The sequence below is a fragment of the Blennius ocellaris genome, assembly GCF_963422515.1.
Source record: "Blennius ocellaris genome assembly, chromosome: 8".
NCBI lineage: Eukaryota > Metazoa > Chordata > Actinopteri > Blenniiformes > Blenniidae > Blennius > Blennius ocellaris.
Genome location: NC_137657.1, coordinates 3,571,955 through 3,589,324, shown reverse-complemented (window position 1 = coordinate 3,589,324; position 17,370 = coordinate 3,571,955). Strand labels below are relative to the sequence as shown.

Here is a 17,370-nt window from a genome sequence, read left to right as displayed (position 1 = left end):
TGGGAAGCTTGTGTTGTTTAAGTATATAATACGGTGCAAAATTTGTCTCTTTTAGTTAGAAATAATATATAATAAACGTGAACATCAAGCTCCAGAAACTATAAACTGCAATAAAACGACAAATTGGACTACAAAAGGGTCCTTTTGACGACCAGTCGTATATTGTGACGACTTGAAGCACATACTACAATCTCCTAATGAAATAACAACTATAATGCTAACAAAAGCGAAAGACAAGAAAAGCTAATGTTGAATAAATGTAATAATATCTTGAAATGTTTAGAATTGGACACAAAACAGTCAAGTTTAAGATAAAATACTTGTGTTTTAATTCTTTCCCGTCAGGCATAATCAGGGACACATTCCCGCTTGCTTTTGCGCCACAGTTCAAACAGCTAGCTGTCAAACTCGGAGTCTCGTTGTACTTTTACTGCGCAAATATATTTAGATTTCAAACAGAGCCTATACAAGAAAGAATAAAGTCGTTTATAGTTGCTAAGGGGACCGCTTCGGGTCGCCTGGCTGAAAACTGTGCGGAGATGTCTGTACTTCCAGGGAACGCTCCCGAGCTGAAGCAGATGATTCACAACCATCTACTCCAGGTAAGCAAAACAAACACATCTTTACTCTTTTCACGCTCCAGGTGAGCGAAATACACAGATCTTCACTCTTTACTTGCTCCAGGTGAGCAACACACACATCAGTTATGATTACAACTGCCCGCTCAGGGTGAGCAAAACCCACAGATTCCCTCCTTACCTGCTCCAGGTGAGCGTAAACAAACACATCTTACACATATTTACATGTTCAGGGTGAAAACAAAATCACACATGGTAACTCCTTACATATCAACCTCCAATGTCTGTAAGCTGCAAACACATATATGAACTTTGTTTCTACACTGCACTCATTATTTGTGGATCAATGCATTTGTCAATTGTCTTTTCAGTAAAACCAATTAACTATTGAATGAGAGAAGCGGGCTATGAACAGTGTAGTCCGCTTCTCTCATCCATCCATCCATCCATACATCCATACAGTCATCCAGTCATCCATCCATCCATGCAGGAAACACCCTGGACAACTCATCAGTCCATCAGAGAACAAAAACAAAGACAAACCCCTACACACACTCGGAGTCACACCTCGGGGCAATTTAGGGTCACCAGTTAACCTCATATGCATGCTTTTGGGGCTGGGAAGAAAGTAGTACTTGGGGGAAACCCACGTACGTACACATGGGCAGAACATGAGGCCAAAGGGCTAACCAATGCACCACTATGCAGCCCATACCCCTGCCTTGTAGTTTCACCTATCCTCTGGGAGTCTGGAGCAGTTTCCATCTGTCTGTGGGTGAAGGAAGTGAAGGAAGTGTCCAGGGAGCAGGAGGCCCTCCTGCTCCCTGGACACTCAGGTTACCAGTCCATCACATGGTACACACAGAGAGGCAGATTTTCACGCACACACTGAACCTATGCAAATGCCCCAACTGTACTGTGCCCAGAGATATTCCTGCTGTAAGGCGAGAGCACTACTACAGTACACTACCTTTGGGAAGTTTCTAAGTGCCTTGAATAGCACACTTTTGTGTGTAACTTTTGATGAAAAGTTACACGCAAAAGTTGAAAGTTACACGAGGGCAGCGAAAACACTGATTGCACATTTTCTAGGCCATGAGTGTCAAATAGTTAATTCCGGGGCCACAAAAAGCCCAATTTCATCCTGAAATGTGCAGTATACCCAGAAATGTGCAAAGACAATACAGAGTAGCCTCAGAATAAGCTCTAATTGTCCAACGTATTGCTTCCAGCCTCACTGTGTGTGTGTGTGTGTGTGTGTGTGTGTGTGTGTGTGTGTGTGTGTGTGTGTGTGTGTGTGTGTGTGTGTGTGTGTGTGTGTGTGTGTGTGTGTGTGTGTGTGTGTGTGTGTGTGTGTGTGTGTGTGTGTGTGTGTGTGTGTGTGTGTGTGTGTGTGTGTGTGTGTGTGTCATCTTCAGTCACATTCACATGGCTCTGCTGATGAGTAGCATGTGATGTCTTGAAGATGTGTATATTGTCCGGAGTGAGCTGCTCACTGTAACGAATCACAGGCCACACAGTTGCTCCGTGTTTTACGCACATGTTTCATGTATATCCATGAAAGCCGCCACAGAGAGGCGGCTTCCTTTTACAAAACCTCAAAAAGGGCTGTTTGTTTTCCACGCATTTTTACCTCACAACAAGAAATATTTACTGAAGAAAGCAGACAAGAACAAGATCACAGACTGATGAGATTTGTTTTAGGGAAAGGGATTACAATGTGATGCTCTTCTTGCCTTTTCCCTCCTTTTCAGATGGATATTCATGGGAAGATCCGAGAGGTGTTGGCAGAGACAGTGAGGAACGATCCCAGGCCGTCCCATCGCTTTCTGTCTGAGACAGATTTCCTGCACGCTCTGCAGCGCCGAGGCATCATAGACGACGTTATGAAAGACCTCTACTCTACTCAGGTTGCTTATCACTGCGTGTGTCTGCACTTGATAATACTTAATGAGCAGATCTTTAGCTGCCTGTGGTGTCTTGACGGGAAGCTGTTTCTTGTGACTGTTTGGATAGGAGGCAGCCGCACATTCTGAGAAAACATCTCATCCGAAGCCTGCAGCTCACTTTGTTGACAACGACATCATTCATTTGAAGAAAAGTGAGAATCCCCTTATACAGATCAGTACATCCTGACATCTCCTCGCATTTTAAAGCATCTGTTTGTCTGTTCGTCCGCTCAGCCAGCATCGACCCCTCCAGGCGGTGTCTGTACCTACATGTGCTCGGAGGCAAAGCCTTTCTGGAGCACCTCCAAGAGCCAGAGCCTTTACCCGGCCAGGTGTGCTCCACCTTCACGCTCTATCTGCACTTTCGCAACCAGAGATTTCGCTCCAAACCGGTCCCCTGCGCCTGTGAGCCCGACCTGAAGGAGGGCTTCCTCTTGGACATCCACAAAGACGGTACAGGTCCGCTGTAACTGAGCGCCGTGACAGTGCGGCTGAACAGCCTCTTCATTCTGGGTAAATCACTGTTTTCATTGCAGGAGAGGGCAGCAAGATGGTGGATGCAACCAGCATGCTGCCCATGTGTGACCCGGTTCACTTCGTACTGATCAAGACAGACACTTCCAGCGAGACCACGCTGGTCTCGTCCTACTTCCTCGACTGGAGGTCGGTCCTCAGCTCGCCCAGTGGGAAGACCTGCATCGCTGTGGAGCTGATGGGAGTTGGTGAGCAACACCCAGGCCCTTTTGTGGGTGTCCGTCCGTCTCCATGGAAGCCATTTGCTGTGTGTTTTGTCAGTCCAGGTTGGAGCCTCTTGTGGGCTGGTTTTAGCCCACAGGCCTGTTGTTTTACCTCCACTGATCCAGATGAAGGATGGATGGATCCTCCGCCCAGGCCGCTATAAGGCACCGGGTCCCTGCACATAATTAGATAAGATAATTCAGTATCGGGTTCCACATTTGATCAAACTTGTCTCCTCTGTCTTCATTATAGAATCTCAGTCTTTCAAGGTGTAAAGTAGTTGACAATTCTCACAGCCATAAATTAATTGACGGCACAGAATCCAACTTCCAAACATGTAAAATCAGATTTTTTTTTTTTTCCCCTACTTTTAAAAGAAAACAAAAAGTAGAAGTGACACAGTTGTCTCAAAACAATTTCGATTTTATCACATCAAACTTAACAAACCGAACCCCTATTTACCTCCTGGGATCAAAGTGCCAGCTGTTATTCAAAAAACAAAAAAAGAAAAATTCTGCAGTTTGAAAGGAGACTGAATTGTTATCATTCACATTAAAAAAACAGTACCAAAGAATTATTTCAATACACTTCAGATGTTGGAATAAGTTTGTTGTGCTGCTATCTTTTGTTGCAAAGGGCTTCAGACAGATGTTGCAGCGTGCTTGTGCACTTGTTGCACGTCTCTTGCCACAAACCCAAACCAGTTCCAGACAACTGACCACACTACTTTGTTGGGAGCAAACGTGTCACTCGTGTCAGCTGCAGCCACCTTGTTGCTGTGTGTGCATTTCTGTGAGAGAAGCAAGGTGGAGCAACGGAAGCTCGCGGGGGCAGAAAATGCACCGAAGCAAGAGAAGAAAAATTACATTTCTTAATTTTGAAATCATCCGCAACAACACATTTGAATCAATCTAAAAAAATTAATGGATACATTGCCCAGGCCTACGTATGACAAATCTTCCTGTTGACACATGATGTTCACACTACGACTGCCTGGGGTAGTGACTTGAGTGAAAGCGCTTTGGTGCGTGTTCACACTTGTCTTCAGGGCTCGCCACTTGTGATTCGCTCATTTGAAAAACACGTCAACACCACGGCTGCATTAGCATCAAAGCAATGCTGCTAAAGGCTTTATAAAGCTTTTTCCCTGAGAAGAGGGAACATTTACTAACATTAGTCTGGAGACAAACCGTCATCTTTGCAGCCATTTGTCTCCTAATTGGATTGGACCAAAATCAAAAGAAAAAATGGTAGAAGCAAAAAAGTGTTTAAACTTTTCACTGGCTTTCACACCCAAAGGCATAGTCATAAAAGACATTATGATGAAATTTGACTTATTTTTCTTTAAAATGTTCAACTTGTTGAAACTTTTTATTATACAGTGTAATTTTGTTTGTTGCCTAATCTACTTGCACCCTTATTCCCTATTTCACTCAAAAACAGGTTGTTGGTCGCTATTTAAGTCATTATTCTGTGCCGAACAGGTTTGACGCCGCTGTTAAAGATTCTGCACGTCAATATTAGTGATGGTTAATTATTCTATTTGGAATGTATTCACTAATAGGAAACGCCTTACGTTTGCTTTGCTCTCTAGCCATTGTGTGACATTTTATGTGTTACAATGGTGATTCAATAATTGATTGAATCACTCATGACTTTTGGGATGTTTTATATTTTTTATTGCCATTTTCATAATTAGAAGACAACACAATACAGAGAAAAATGAAACATCATTAGGAGGTTGAGCCAAACACACCAAAAAAACAAAACAAAACATAAAGAAATAAATAAAAACAACTCATTTTATGGTGCACTATGAGCCGGAGGACAAATAACTTGGAATACAATATTATAAATACAATAATTGTATTATAAAAAGGTATTAAAAAGGTATTACTGTATTAAAAGAAGGAGCAATAATAATTTTGATTATGAATCTTTGAGTTTATATTGGAGTAAAGCTCACTTTGCTTCCTCCAGGTACTGATGGAATAGACAGTTCAGAGTGCATTAAATCTTTTCAAAATACAATTTGAAACGAATACTTTGTGTTCCTGTTGTCTGTCAGCAGCTCTCAGTAACCAGTTTGTGTGTCTGCAGGAAGCGAATGCCAACTTCCAGCCGGAGTTTTGACCGTCAGCCTGGAGCTGTGCCCTCCTCTCTCAGAAACTCTGAGCTCGGACGTCCTCCGCACGCAGGTCCACTCAGCTCTTCGTCTCCCCTGCCTTTGCTGCATTCAGCCACTGAAGTGACGCTGCTGTGTCTGTTTGTCACTCAGCAATCGCTGGAGAGGCAGAGGACGGCCGAGAAGGAGCGGCTCTTCCTGGTGTATGCCAAACAGTGGTGGAGGGAGTTCCTGGAGATCCGGCCGTCACACCAGTCCAAACTGGTCAAGATCTTTGCTCAGGTTTGAGAAGGAAAAACGTAATTTTCCCAGAGAGGGAATCCGGCACAGCAAGCAGTAAAACATGGAGAACAGAGGCTAGATACATATATCACTGGCATTTAAAAACATACTTATAAGCTACTTAAATAGACTAAATAAATAGAGGAATTAAAGAGTTGTAGGCTATTTTCCAGATAGTGGAATGGATGTTTTCAAATCATTAGCTGCTACGATCTTCCCTCTGATCACCTTAGGCAACTCTTGGATCTCACCATGGTGTTTACTCTCCATTCAACAGTCATGGAAAACACCAGACTACGTTTCTGAGGTTTAAACAAGGCAAGCCTCCAACAAAATACTGAGTTACGATGTTCTAATCATGTGCACTTGATGTGATACAACTGTGTGATTTTAGCCATTTTATTTGGGACTACATGTGGGGGTGTCCCAATTATACCTCACCATGAAAGGCATTTTTTATTCGCCTTTTACAGAAAGCCTTTTATTCAGTTTCAATTCTTTATTTAGATTATTCAACATTTTCAGTATTATTAAAATTTATATTCAATATCCAGGCTTTTGTAGGGTATCTTCATTTTTTCACATGACTGTACAGAAGCGTCTGTATCAGTTGCAAGTCATGCAATTATTGCACATCGAATATTCACCTGACGTGGTGCAGCTGTAATGGAAACTGATTTTCGGGGAAAGTTTTCACGGGAAGTAATGTGTGCAGACAGTTTCTGAGAGCTCAGATGTTTTTGTGAACATGTCCCGCAGTCTGCAGCTGCAGTCCTCAAGTCATCGGTCCATACTTGTGACCAAACCGGAAATAATCTTGGTTCCGTCTTCATCGAAGCTGGATTGTCAACGTGACTGGTCACGTTGGTGAGCCGAGTGGATCCCTGCCTGGAGATCTGCCGGACAGCCGTGCTGCAGCGGCGATGCTCTAGTGGCGGTCCCAGACTTTACACTTTCTCAACGTTCACGATCGAGTGCAGCGCTTCAGACGCTGAAACATCTGCAGGAATCTTCTGTGTGGATGGAAGTGATGTGAAGATCCAGACAGATTAAGATTTGTGTGCACATTTTTCCTGTGAAGAGAAACTCGGCTTACTTTTTCACCTTTATTGAGTTTTAGTCCCAACAGACCTGTGTTCAGTGTGAAGATGATGGCAAAACAACTTTCCCAACTTTTTGCAGTTACAATATGAGGCCAGGTAGAACAAAAAAACTTTCCATTTTTAAAGGGTCATTATAAGGTGCTTTAAGCTCCGTTTATTCAATGTTCACATCAAAAAGCACCGGTTTTGAATTTTCGTTTCAGAAAAGGTTTGCGTTTACATTTTGAAACAGTGAAAACTATGTAGTGAGGATGCCAGGCTACTAGTGGGTGCTGCTGTTTGTTTTGATAATGAAACCACACACACACACACACACACACACACACACACACACACACACACACACACACACACACACACACACACACACACACACACACACACACACACACACACACACACACACAGATTTGAAGCTGCTGATTTGACCTGCAGACACAGGTGGGATGAAAAAAAGAAATACCAAAGAAAATGATGCAGTACTCAGTAACAGTTGCTGTAAATTATTTGAAAAAGAAAGCATTTTTACATTTTTTTTTACAAAGACATTAAAATCATCTTGATGGAATTTTTTTTCAGAATACTCAACAACATTGTCACATACCTGGACCTGATCATTTGCACACACATTTGATTACACTTCCATGTCGGCCTCAGTTCATTCATGTGAAGTTGTATCTTTGCACTCTGCAGGACGAGAACGGCGTGAACAGACCCGTGTGTTCCTACGTGCGCGTCGTCCGAGCCGGACGCCTCCTGGAGAGCCCCCGACATGCGGCCCGCTTCGTCAGCCTGCTGGCCCACCAGAAGGCCCCGGTGGTGGGAGGAGGAGGAGCCAAGCAGGAGCAGTGGTGCACGTTACTGGCTTTCCTGTGCAGAGGGAAGGTAAGGACACGTTTCTGTGTTCAAGAAGCAGCGAGTGATTTAACGCTTCTCCTGGAGACAGGGGAGTCACCATACTGTCTTATTTAGTTTGTTGTCTGAGTCTGTATCTCTGTGAATGTACAAACTAAACCTAAAACCTGAGATTGTAAGATGTGGACATGTATGAAGAGTAAGGCCTTGTTTGTGTTACAGAGTTTTAAAGTTAAAAATGCAACAGGACCACAAAATAACCCAACCTAAATCTTTCTAAAAGTATTGCTACTGTGCATACACCAGTGTCGTAGTAAAGTGTTCTTCTGTACATGTGCAAGTTGATGGACAATAATAACAATGTTTTCCTCCCGAGTGTCATGACTCCCAGTCCACAATCTCCTGGGACTTGGTAGATTTATAGTTGACTCACCTGGAATAACAGTCCAACTTAGTTGTCTGTCCATAAGAATGTCCACGTGCTCTCATTGTGGATGTTGGTAGCTTATTGTTCTCTGTGTGCATGTAAACAAACAAGAGCAATCAGAGATTTCTGACCTTCACCAAGGGAAGACATGGACACAGCGAAATGATGAATATTCCACATCTAACTGCCTTTATTCATTTATTTAGTTTGGTGATCCCATAAATGGATTTCATAATTTGAAAGACACAAGGTATGACAATATAATGCAAAATGAAAATATTCTATTGGAACAATTATTTTGATCCGGATCAACACCAAAACTCTTCCTTTGATCAAAATGCACTCATGTACCAATTTTTTATGAAGATTTGCTCATTTGGTGTTTGAGATATCTTGTTAACAGACAGACACTGATGATTGTACGACCTTGGTGGAGGTAGTAACAGCACCCACACAAGGCCCATGGGCCAAAACCAACTCACAAGAAGCTCCAATCCGGCCCACCAAACCACCAAGTAAATTGTGAACATTCCAAAGAAAACATTATTTGAAAAATTAATTCTTTAAGAGTAGCGACACAACAACACTGGTGTAATGTATGAATGTGACCCCTGAACTGAAATGTGTGGTACCCCCCCCCGGTCTAAATGGTCAGTACACTTACGATACTTGTAAATGGGTTTATTGTAGGTGATATGGAGACAAGATGCTTGGGCAGATTTCCGATATATTTCAGTCCTTCCGACGGATGTTCTTATAAAAACCACTATTGATCTCATCACTCTTTATCTGCTCAGTCTGCTTTTCATGACATCTGATTGGTGAGTCTGTGGTATTTTCTGCCCACCCAGCTTTTATCCTTAATTTAACCTGGTCCAGAAGTTAGGCGTTCACCAGTTACCATGGCGACATAAAAAAAAAGGCACCCACTGGTTCAAGTGGTAATCAAGGTTTTTTTTTTGTGTGCTGAATTTTAAGACAATGTCCTTTTCCCCGTGAATATAGCAGCCGCAGCTAAACCGGGTTCAGCCGCGTGCTCAGAGACTCCCCTCCTGAGTACAGCCTGACGCTGGGATTTCTGAGAACTTGACTGACTGATGTGTTTTCTTCCCCCTCTCTGCTCGACGGCGGGGAAATTCCCAGACCGCCACAGGATGAATGTTCCCCGGCCTCTCCTGGCAAGACAGACACAACACAAACTCGCACAAAGTGGCCCTTGTCAGCTGTGATTTATGACTTTCATTCTGGGGGAAATTAATTTAGCCTCATCAGTCCCCAGCCTGTTCTGGAGCTGCCGTCCGGATTAGCACTTCTGGGGAACATCTATCATTCTGACTCGAATCAGCACATGCTTCTTTACAGGAACAGCCGTACAGGAGGAATGACAGTTGCTCACTTTTCACATACAATCTGATGGCTGTGCAGCCCATTGTGTGTGTGTGTGTGGGTTAGGGTTAGGTGTGTGTGTGTGTGTGTGTGTGTGTGTGTGTGTGTGTGTGTGTGTGTGTGTACATGTGTGCGTGCATGCGTGCGTGCGTGCGTGCGTGCGTGCGTGCGTGCATTTAAAGGCTACGAGTGCAGCCAGGACAGGATATTGGGGTCTTTTCAAGTCCCAGTGACGGAATGAATTGGACAAAAGTGGTGTGACGATGGCCGTGAACATCCTCTGTTCAGATCTGTCTCGTTCTGACGATACGGCACATCTGACACATTAAACTACAGCAGCATTTAACCCACAAGTCTTCAAAAAAAAAATGGATGATGACAAATGACCATTGTTGGGGAAAAAAGGTTTGATGCAATAAAGTTGAAACTTCCTCAGAATAAAGTTGGAATCATTTTCTAGTTTTGAGTTAAAACAGAACCTTTTGATTTCCTGTCTTGTGGCGGTTTGTTGCACTGGGCCTCCAACAAAAATGAAAAACTGCAGATAAATTGTTCATCTTGGAGATTAAACACATGAATCTGAGCTGTCGTCATCAGAAACTTCAGCTCATGATCCCGAACTCACCACAGGCTACATTGGTTAGTTTTTTTAATAGAACAGTCTTGCTCGTGTTCAAAGAGTCTGGCGAGATCCTGTAAGTAAGAGGCATGAAATGTGCGTGTCTTCCTCAGGGGGACTGCGAGGACCACGCCACCCTGCTGTGCAGCCTCCTGCTGGGCTTCGGCCTCGACGCGTACGTGTGCGTGGGCACAAAAGCCAAAGGGATGCCGCACGCTTGGGTTCTGACCCGCGGCACCGACGGCAGCGTCACGTTCTGGGAGAGCCTGACGGCACACAGGTCAGGAAGCGTCTTCTCTCAGGTCAAACCTTGTGTTGCTTCTCAGTCCACGGCGTGTGAACATATCAGGAAATCATTTGTCTGAGTTCCATTTAGGGATGCACCAATACTATACTGCAGCCTCAAGGCTATCGGAGGTGACGCAGCGTCAACGCAGAGATGGTATGAAAGTGGTTCACGGCAAAGCATAGCCTTTGTTTGCATATGAAGTATGGATTAGGCTTTATGGCATTTAATAAGTACTCCCATCAGTGGTCCATATCGGCAAGTTAGAGTACTTGTCCTCGCCCTTTAAAAACGTGGTTGTTGTGCATCACTAATCTTTTTGTTGTAAGATGTATTTCAGAAGAAGTGTTGTTTCAGAGCCTTCCATGAACCGTGAATCTTCTTGTAACGGCCGCAATCGAACCCTCTCTAAGAAGCTCCGGTTTACAGAGAGCTTTTTGTGTTTTCATAGTTCCACAGAGTTTCCGAATATCCCAGAATCGCATAAATGGATTTCCATGAATTTTGAAGGCTGGGCTCCCAGCCAAGAACAAATTGATTCCATTATGTTGTTTTTTTTTACAACCATCCTCACCGTGAAGCCGAAGGCCGATTTGGCAGAGACAATGTTCAATGCTTCCTCCAGAATGCTGAACAGATATGCAAATACTGTTTATCTGAAGTTAACATGGGTATGACTGCAAAAGGATCACTGCTTTTAAAGGTCTGTTAAATGCTCCACATCAGCTGAAGCCAAAGATTTGTTCCATGTTTCAGTGATGAATGGTGGAGTGTAAAAACTCGGGATGCACTGATATTTCTTATTTTTTTTTGTAAAGTACCAAACACCAACCTTTAGCTACCTGCCGATACAGAGCACCGATGTGAGTACTTATTAAATGTCACAAAGCCTAATTCATACATACTACATACACAAACAATACGCAAAGGCATTGTCCTGAACCACCTCCAGTATACTGCTGCGTCTACATTACGCATGTCACAGTGTGTAGCGTCTATCTACACACTGCGACATGTACACTGTAGACTGAGGAATTGAATCACGTTTAGCATGTAGCATCTCTGGTATGTGAGCCCCAGAAATCTTTAGCATGACGCATGTCACACGGCTTGCCGCTACTGGATCCACTGAGCACTTAAACTAATAAGTTTAAGTGTTCTAACTCTGCTGGTCCAAACGTCTCTGCTGATTAAGTTGCAACACTCGTATTGGTTGCAGTTTGAACAATAAAACACTGTTTATTTACAAAACAGGTTCAAAACGGGAATTAGTCCTCACTCTGAGGTTTGAAGCAACAAGAAAATGTGTTCTGGATCCTCTTGAAGAATCTGGATCTCTCCCTCATTGAGTCCAGGACAGAGACGTTTTCTCCTTCCGACTCATCAGAGCTCCAAGAAGCTTCCTGCTCATGAAGGACACTGACTTCCACACGTGTTTGGAGCAAGCTCCATTCTCCTCCCTTAGACTGCCATTCATTTTCCCATAGAGATTTTATTTTCTCTCACAACCAAAAGTCGCACCTTTTTCCTCCCATATGAATGATCCTACAGACATGAACTGTTCATTGTAATTGGATTAGCATCCTCTGATGTAGTGCTGGCCCAAGCCTCTAGGGGGCCACCTCAGTCTCCTCTGATCTTGATCGCACACTCGTTATCAGTAGCATTTGTTGTAGTAGTGTTATTTACGTCATAATTCTTATATGAAACAAAACACAACAGCAGCCATTGCACTGTGTGTGTGTGTACATATATATATATATTAATAGCCTTTGTTTTGGGAGTCAGGAAAATGCAAGCAGAATTTCAAATGTGCCGTAAATGAGCAACCATCAACCACAAAATAAAAACAAGAACTTGAGATCCATATTATTTTGACACTATTTTGGCAAGGTAGAAATGAACATAATGCTGATTTCGTCAAACAAAGTAAATGTTCTGCCCTCACTCTGATGGAGATCTAATTTCTAGCTTGGCAGGAAGTTAAAGAGTTTCCTAATGATGATCCAGGAGTCAGCAGGGGAGGAAGTTTAGATGTTTGTCTTCCCATGGACAGAACCGGAAAGATTTTTCTACAATATAAATAAAGTACTGAAGTGTCCCAAGTACAGTATCTATGTACTAATACTTTGTTACTTGCCTTCTAGGTATCCGTGTATATGTACTCACTGGCATGCATACACAATGAATGTATTGAAATGACTCTTTCTGTCCATGCTGGGCTCTGAGGTACCTGCACCGGGCCATAGACCCTGACGCTCCGCCCCTGGCCCCCCAGCCCAGACCCTCGTCCCCGTACCGCACCGTGGGCTGCGTCTTCAACCACCGCAGCTTCCTGGCCAACTGTCAGCCCTCTGACGCCGTGGAGCTGAGCGTCTTTGACTTCCAGGTACAAGCTGATGCTCCCACGACTCCCAGCTGCACCTCATCTAATCTGATCAGTTTTAATAGGAGCTTGTTGGAATGCATCCTTACTATCCATCCAAGCTAATCGGTTAACCTCAGATCAATGTTTTTGCACTGTGGAAGAGACTCGGGTCTGATCGGGGGTCTTCTTGCTGTGAGATGGGAGATCTCAGCATGACCCCACTGGTGCAGTGGAAAAGGAAAAAGTCTGAAGTGAGAGCTTTCTTCTCCCTCCAGAATCCGTCTCGATGGAAAGCCATGAGTGAAGAGGCCCTGAAGTCGGTGTGCGCCCCTGGCTCCACCACCTCGCTGCCCCCTGTGCCCCCGCTCTGTGCCCCCTCCCTGGATGCTGCCACAGCCAGCAACCAGCTGGAGCTGGAGCTGCACTACCTGGTGTCCGAGCACCGGAAGGTAAAACACCTGAGCTCAACTCGTCCAGCCACTGTTATTCAGTACACTGAAACAGCTCAACATGCTGTGGAATCACCTCAAAGAAGAGAAAGAAGATGCAATAGCACGAATAATGGAGAAAAAGAGGGAAAAACTGAGTGAAATTCTCACATAAAACTTGATCTCTTGCTCACTGATCATGTCCAGTAGTTCAAACTTTTGTATTTAGTCATAACATTTGAAGAGGAGCTGATGTGTTTCTCTGCTTTCGTCTTTAAATAATGACTTATTACCTCTCAATTTAGTCCAGGGGTCGTTGTGACGTTGAGAGGAATATTTTGTCATATTCCTCTGTAAACAGTCACAATTCCAGATGTTCTGTTTTGATTTACTGCAAAGAGAGAAAATACAATCAAATGTAGGAAAACCAAAGTTCTCTATTTACATTTGTGCTTTATTTGACAAATGTAAAATCCTTTATGCCTCAGTGTTTCTCTTCACTGGCTGTGCAATATCTGCAATTTTAATTGTCATTTCATTCACAAACCCGCCCACAGTATAGTTTGTATGTTATTAGGAGGCTCTGCTGTTTCTCACTGTTGTTTCCACTACTTCTATTACAACTATGTGATCACCACAGAATAAAATAGCCGCAGCTTTTATATATTATTTGTTTTTAACTTTCACAAATAAACAAAAGAACATCAAATTGCACATCATATCATTGTACCACATTGCACATTTGCAACAAAAGACAAATGGGGAGGGGGAAATAAAATAAAAAAGCGAAGGGTTTATTCATTATTTAAATACATTTGTGGTTGAGGGAAAAGGAAAATGGGTAAATGACAGCAAAATAGAAATACAGTCACTGTACTATGTTAGAGTGTCAATGCAAGTTGAGACCAAGTTGACCGAGCATAGGAGGGTCTCTCTCTCTCTCTCTCCCTCTCTCTCTCTCTCTCTCTCCCCCCCGCCTTCAGGACCTGGACCTGGCCACGGTGTGGGACGACCACCTGTCCTACCTGCTGTCCTCGGCCCTGTCGGCCTACGAGCTGGAGCGCAGCACCGGCGTCTCCTGCGGTAACGAGGAGTTCCAGGACGCGGTGAGGAGAGCCGTGCCGGACGGACACACCTTCAAAGGCTTCCCCATCCACTTCCTGCACCGCAACGCCCGCAGAGCCTTCGCCGCCTGCTTAAGGTGACAAACAGAGCAGCAGCAGGTCAGAGGTTCAACTCTGCTTCCACTGCAGAAAAGCAAGTCAGGATTTATGAACTCACAAGTGGTGACCCGTATGCTCACTTTCTGATTGACGGGATCGGATTTCACAGGAGAACTGAACGAAGTGACGGATGTGTATAAACTGTGAGTTTAAGTCAGTGTTGAGAGAGTGTTTATCTCCTTTTAGCAGAGTCATTGTCTGTCAGGGAGGGAGTGGTCAGCGTATAACAGGGGCAACATTCAGCCCACTTTCATCTTGACTGGGCCGGGCAGCTGAACTAGTGCCATCGTATCCTTTAAAACCTTTTTCTTTACTTTGCTACAGAAAATGACTACAATCTGTATTACTCTGTTCTATAATTCATTTTTACACATTCAAGTCATCATTGTAATCAAATGACATCAAAATAAAAAAAATCAAACTGGAAAAAATACATTTTCCAAATCCAAAAATTGAAGCTTGAAGATATTTTAGATTTATTGCATATAAACTGAAATATGTTAATCTTCATTTTTGTTTATAGTTGATATAAAAATCAGTGATACATGGATTATTTCTTTTCTCTTTTTGTTTGAACAGACCATATTTAAAATATTTACAATGATAATTTGAGTATGAGTGTAAAAAACAACAACTTTTCAATGATTTCAATAGATTTTTACATGGTCAGATGTTTTATTAACAGGAAAGTGAATCTTGATGTTTAGATGTTTAAAACGAAGTGACTCTTGATTTTCCTCCTCTCATCTCCTCAGGTCTCCGTTCTGTGAGGAGATCATCTGTTGCCGTGGTGACCACGTGAGGCTGGCGGTGCGTGTTCGAGTGTGTGTGTGTCCTGAAGACGTGTGTGCAGTGTGGCTGATGTTTGCATGTAAATACCGCTCCGTGCTTTGAGCCACACACACAATCAACTCTTTGCCTGTGACAATATTTATTCTTTTTTTACTAATAAAGCAACTTTTGTTCACGTTATGGTTTTTTTTATCCCCGCCGTAGCCGATAGGCCCCGAAGGGGGATCTTGAAACAGTCTCCGTACGTCCGTACGTCTGTTCGAACGTTTCTACCTATATCTCGGCAACCCCTGGGCCCACAGTGACCAAACTTCACATGTGGATACATCTCAGAGGGGGAAGGGGTACTATGGTGACCTTGACCTAATTTGCATATTAAGTAGGTCACAGGGTCACGAAGTGCTTAAAAACACATTTTGGGCTCTGGAGGCCTAGGTTTTTGAGCTAGGGCTCTGAAATGTTATACACACATGATACACACTCCAGGGATAACCTCCAGTACACCAAGTGACCTGACCTTGACCTTGAAGATTGGTAGGGTCTGAAGTTTGCTCGTCATGGTTGCAAAATTACGGAGCCCCTCTGGTGACATTGGTGGAAAAAAAATTATTAAGGTGTGGAACGAGATAAATAAGTCGTGGCCACGCGTTATTAAACTGCCGTCAAGTGAGCCGGCACTCAATTTTAACTGCGCCAAAACGGAATCCTTCATAGGTTTACACCCAATTTCACTTCAGTGCAATACTAGGCATACTCCTTTGTTACTACAAGAAATATGAAAGAATATTACTGTAGGAATTTGGAGAAAAGTACTCTTAAACTTGAATCTGTTGGTTGAAAATTATGGTCTCTCACCTGTTTTCAAAATGCAATAAAAAGGAATCCTTCATAGGTTTATGCCTCATTCCACTTCAAGGCAATACTAGACATACTCCTTTGTTACTGCAAGCAATATCGAAGAATATTACTGTAGGGATTTGGAGCAAAGTACTCTTAAACTTAAACGAAAATAATGATTTCTCACACCTGTTTTCAAATTCCAATAAAAAAATATTCTTGATAGGTTTATGCCTGATTTCACTTCAGTGCAATACTAGATATAGTCCTTTAACAGTACCAGTAAGATCAAAGAATATTACGGTAGACATTTGGAGAAAAGTAATGTCAAACTTGGATCTGTTGGTCAAAAATAATGGTCTTGCCTTCATTAATTTGCTCCAAGTTTAAAAGTACTTTTCTCCAAATTCCTACAGTGATATTCTTTGATGCTGCTTGTAGTAGTAAAGGAGTATGTCTAGTACTGCCTGAAGTGGAATCAGGCATAAACCTAGTAAGGATTCCATTTTATTGCAGTTTGAAATTAGATGAGACCATCATTTTCGATCAACACAGCCAAGTTTAAGAGTACTTTTCTCCAAATTTCTAGAGTAATATTCTTTCATATTTCTTGTACTAACAAAGGAGTATGCCTAGTATTGCGCTGAAGTGAAATTGGGTGTAAACCTATGAAGGATTCCGTTTTATTGCATTTTGAAATCAGACCATCTGTCTTTCTGTCAGCATTGCGGCCGTACGCTGACCTGTGTTTTACCGTAAAGGCGTTAATAAAAGCGCAGTTAAAATTGAGTGCCGGCTCACTTGACGGCAGTTTAATAACGCGTGGTCACGACTTACTTATCTCGTTCCCACGCCTTAATAACGCGTGGCCACGCGATTAAGCAAGAATTTTTTTTTCACCAATATCACCAGAGGGGCTCCGGAAAAAATACATGTATTTTCATATAAACATTTCTCCTCATTTCTCAGCAGTTCCTGGGCCCACAGTCACCAAACTTCACACATGGACACTCCCCCTGGGGAGAAGGGGCACCATGGTGACCATGACCTAATTTGCATATCAGGTCACAGGGTCACTAAGTGCATAAAAACACCTTTTGGGCTCTGGAGACGTATTTTGACATAGCTTATGAAGAAGACCTTTCAGATTCTACATAATGATCTACTAGGACCCATGGAACACCCTCTAGTGTACCAAGTGTGCTGCCTTAGAGCTGCTTTGTGAGAAAATATAAAGCCCTCCGGCGGGGGATTAGCCCAGCAACGGCCTTCTTGTTCTTTATTGTTTTAGACACAAAAAATGAACAAAAACATTTGTGATATTTTGTATTTATTTTGAGCTTTCTGAAGTCTTATTATTTCTAAATATACCAG

At 43.0% G+C, this 17,370-nt stretch overlaps 1 protein-coding gene across 1 annotated transcript; it reads left to right on the top strand.

Moving 5' to 3' along the window:
• Positions 1-490: 490 nt before the first annotated feature.
• Positions 491-15,261, top strand: cep76 (centrosomal protein 76; the record flags this gene model as incomplete). Its single annotated transcript, XM_080500314.1, has 13 exons — positions 491-602; positions 2,333-2,488; positions 2,595-2,679; positions 2,762-2,980; positions 3,064-3,249; positions 5,366-5,463; positions 5,544-5,672; positions 7,469-7,660; positions 10,176-10,342; positions 12,578-12,737; positions 12,992-13,165; positions 14,128-14,345; positions 15,123-15,261. Exons 1-13 carry the CDS (start codon positions 540-542, stop codon positions 15,259-15,261), a joined length of 1,986 nt encoding a protein of 661 aa, XP_080356440.1. The 5' UTR covers positions 491-539.
• Between the last annotated feature and the right edge of the window lie 2,109 nt (positions 15,262-17,370).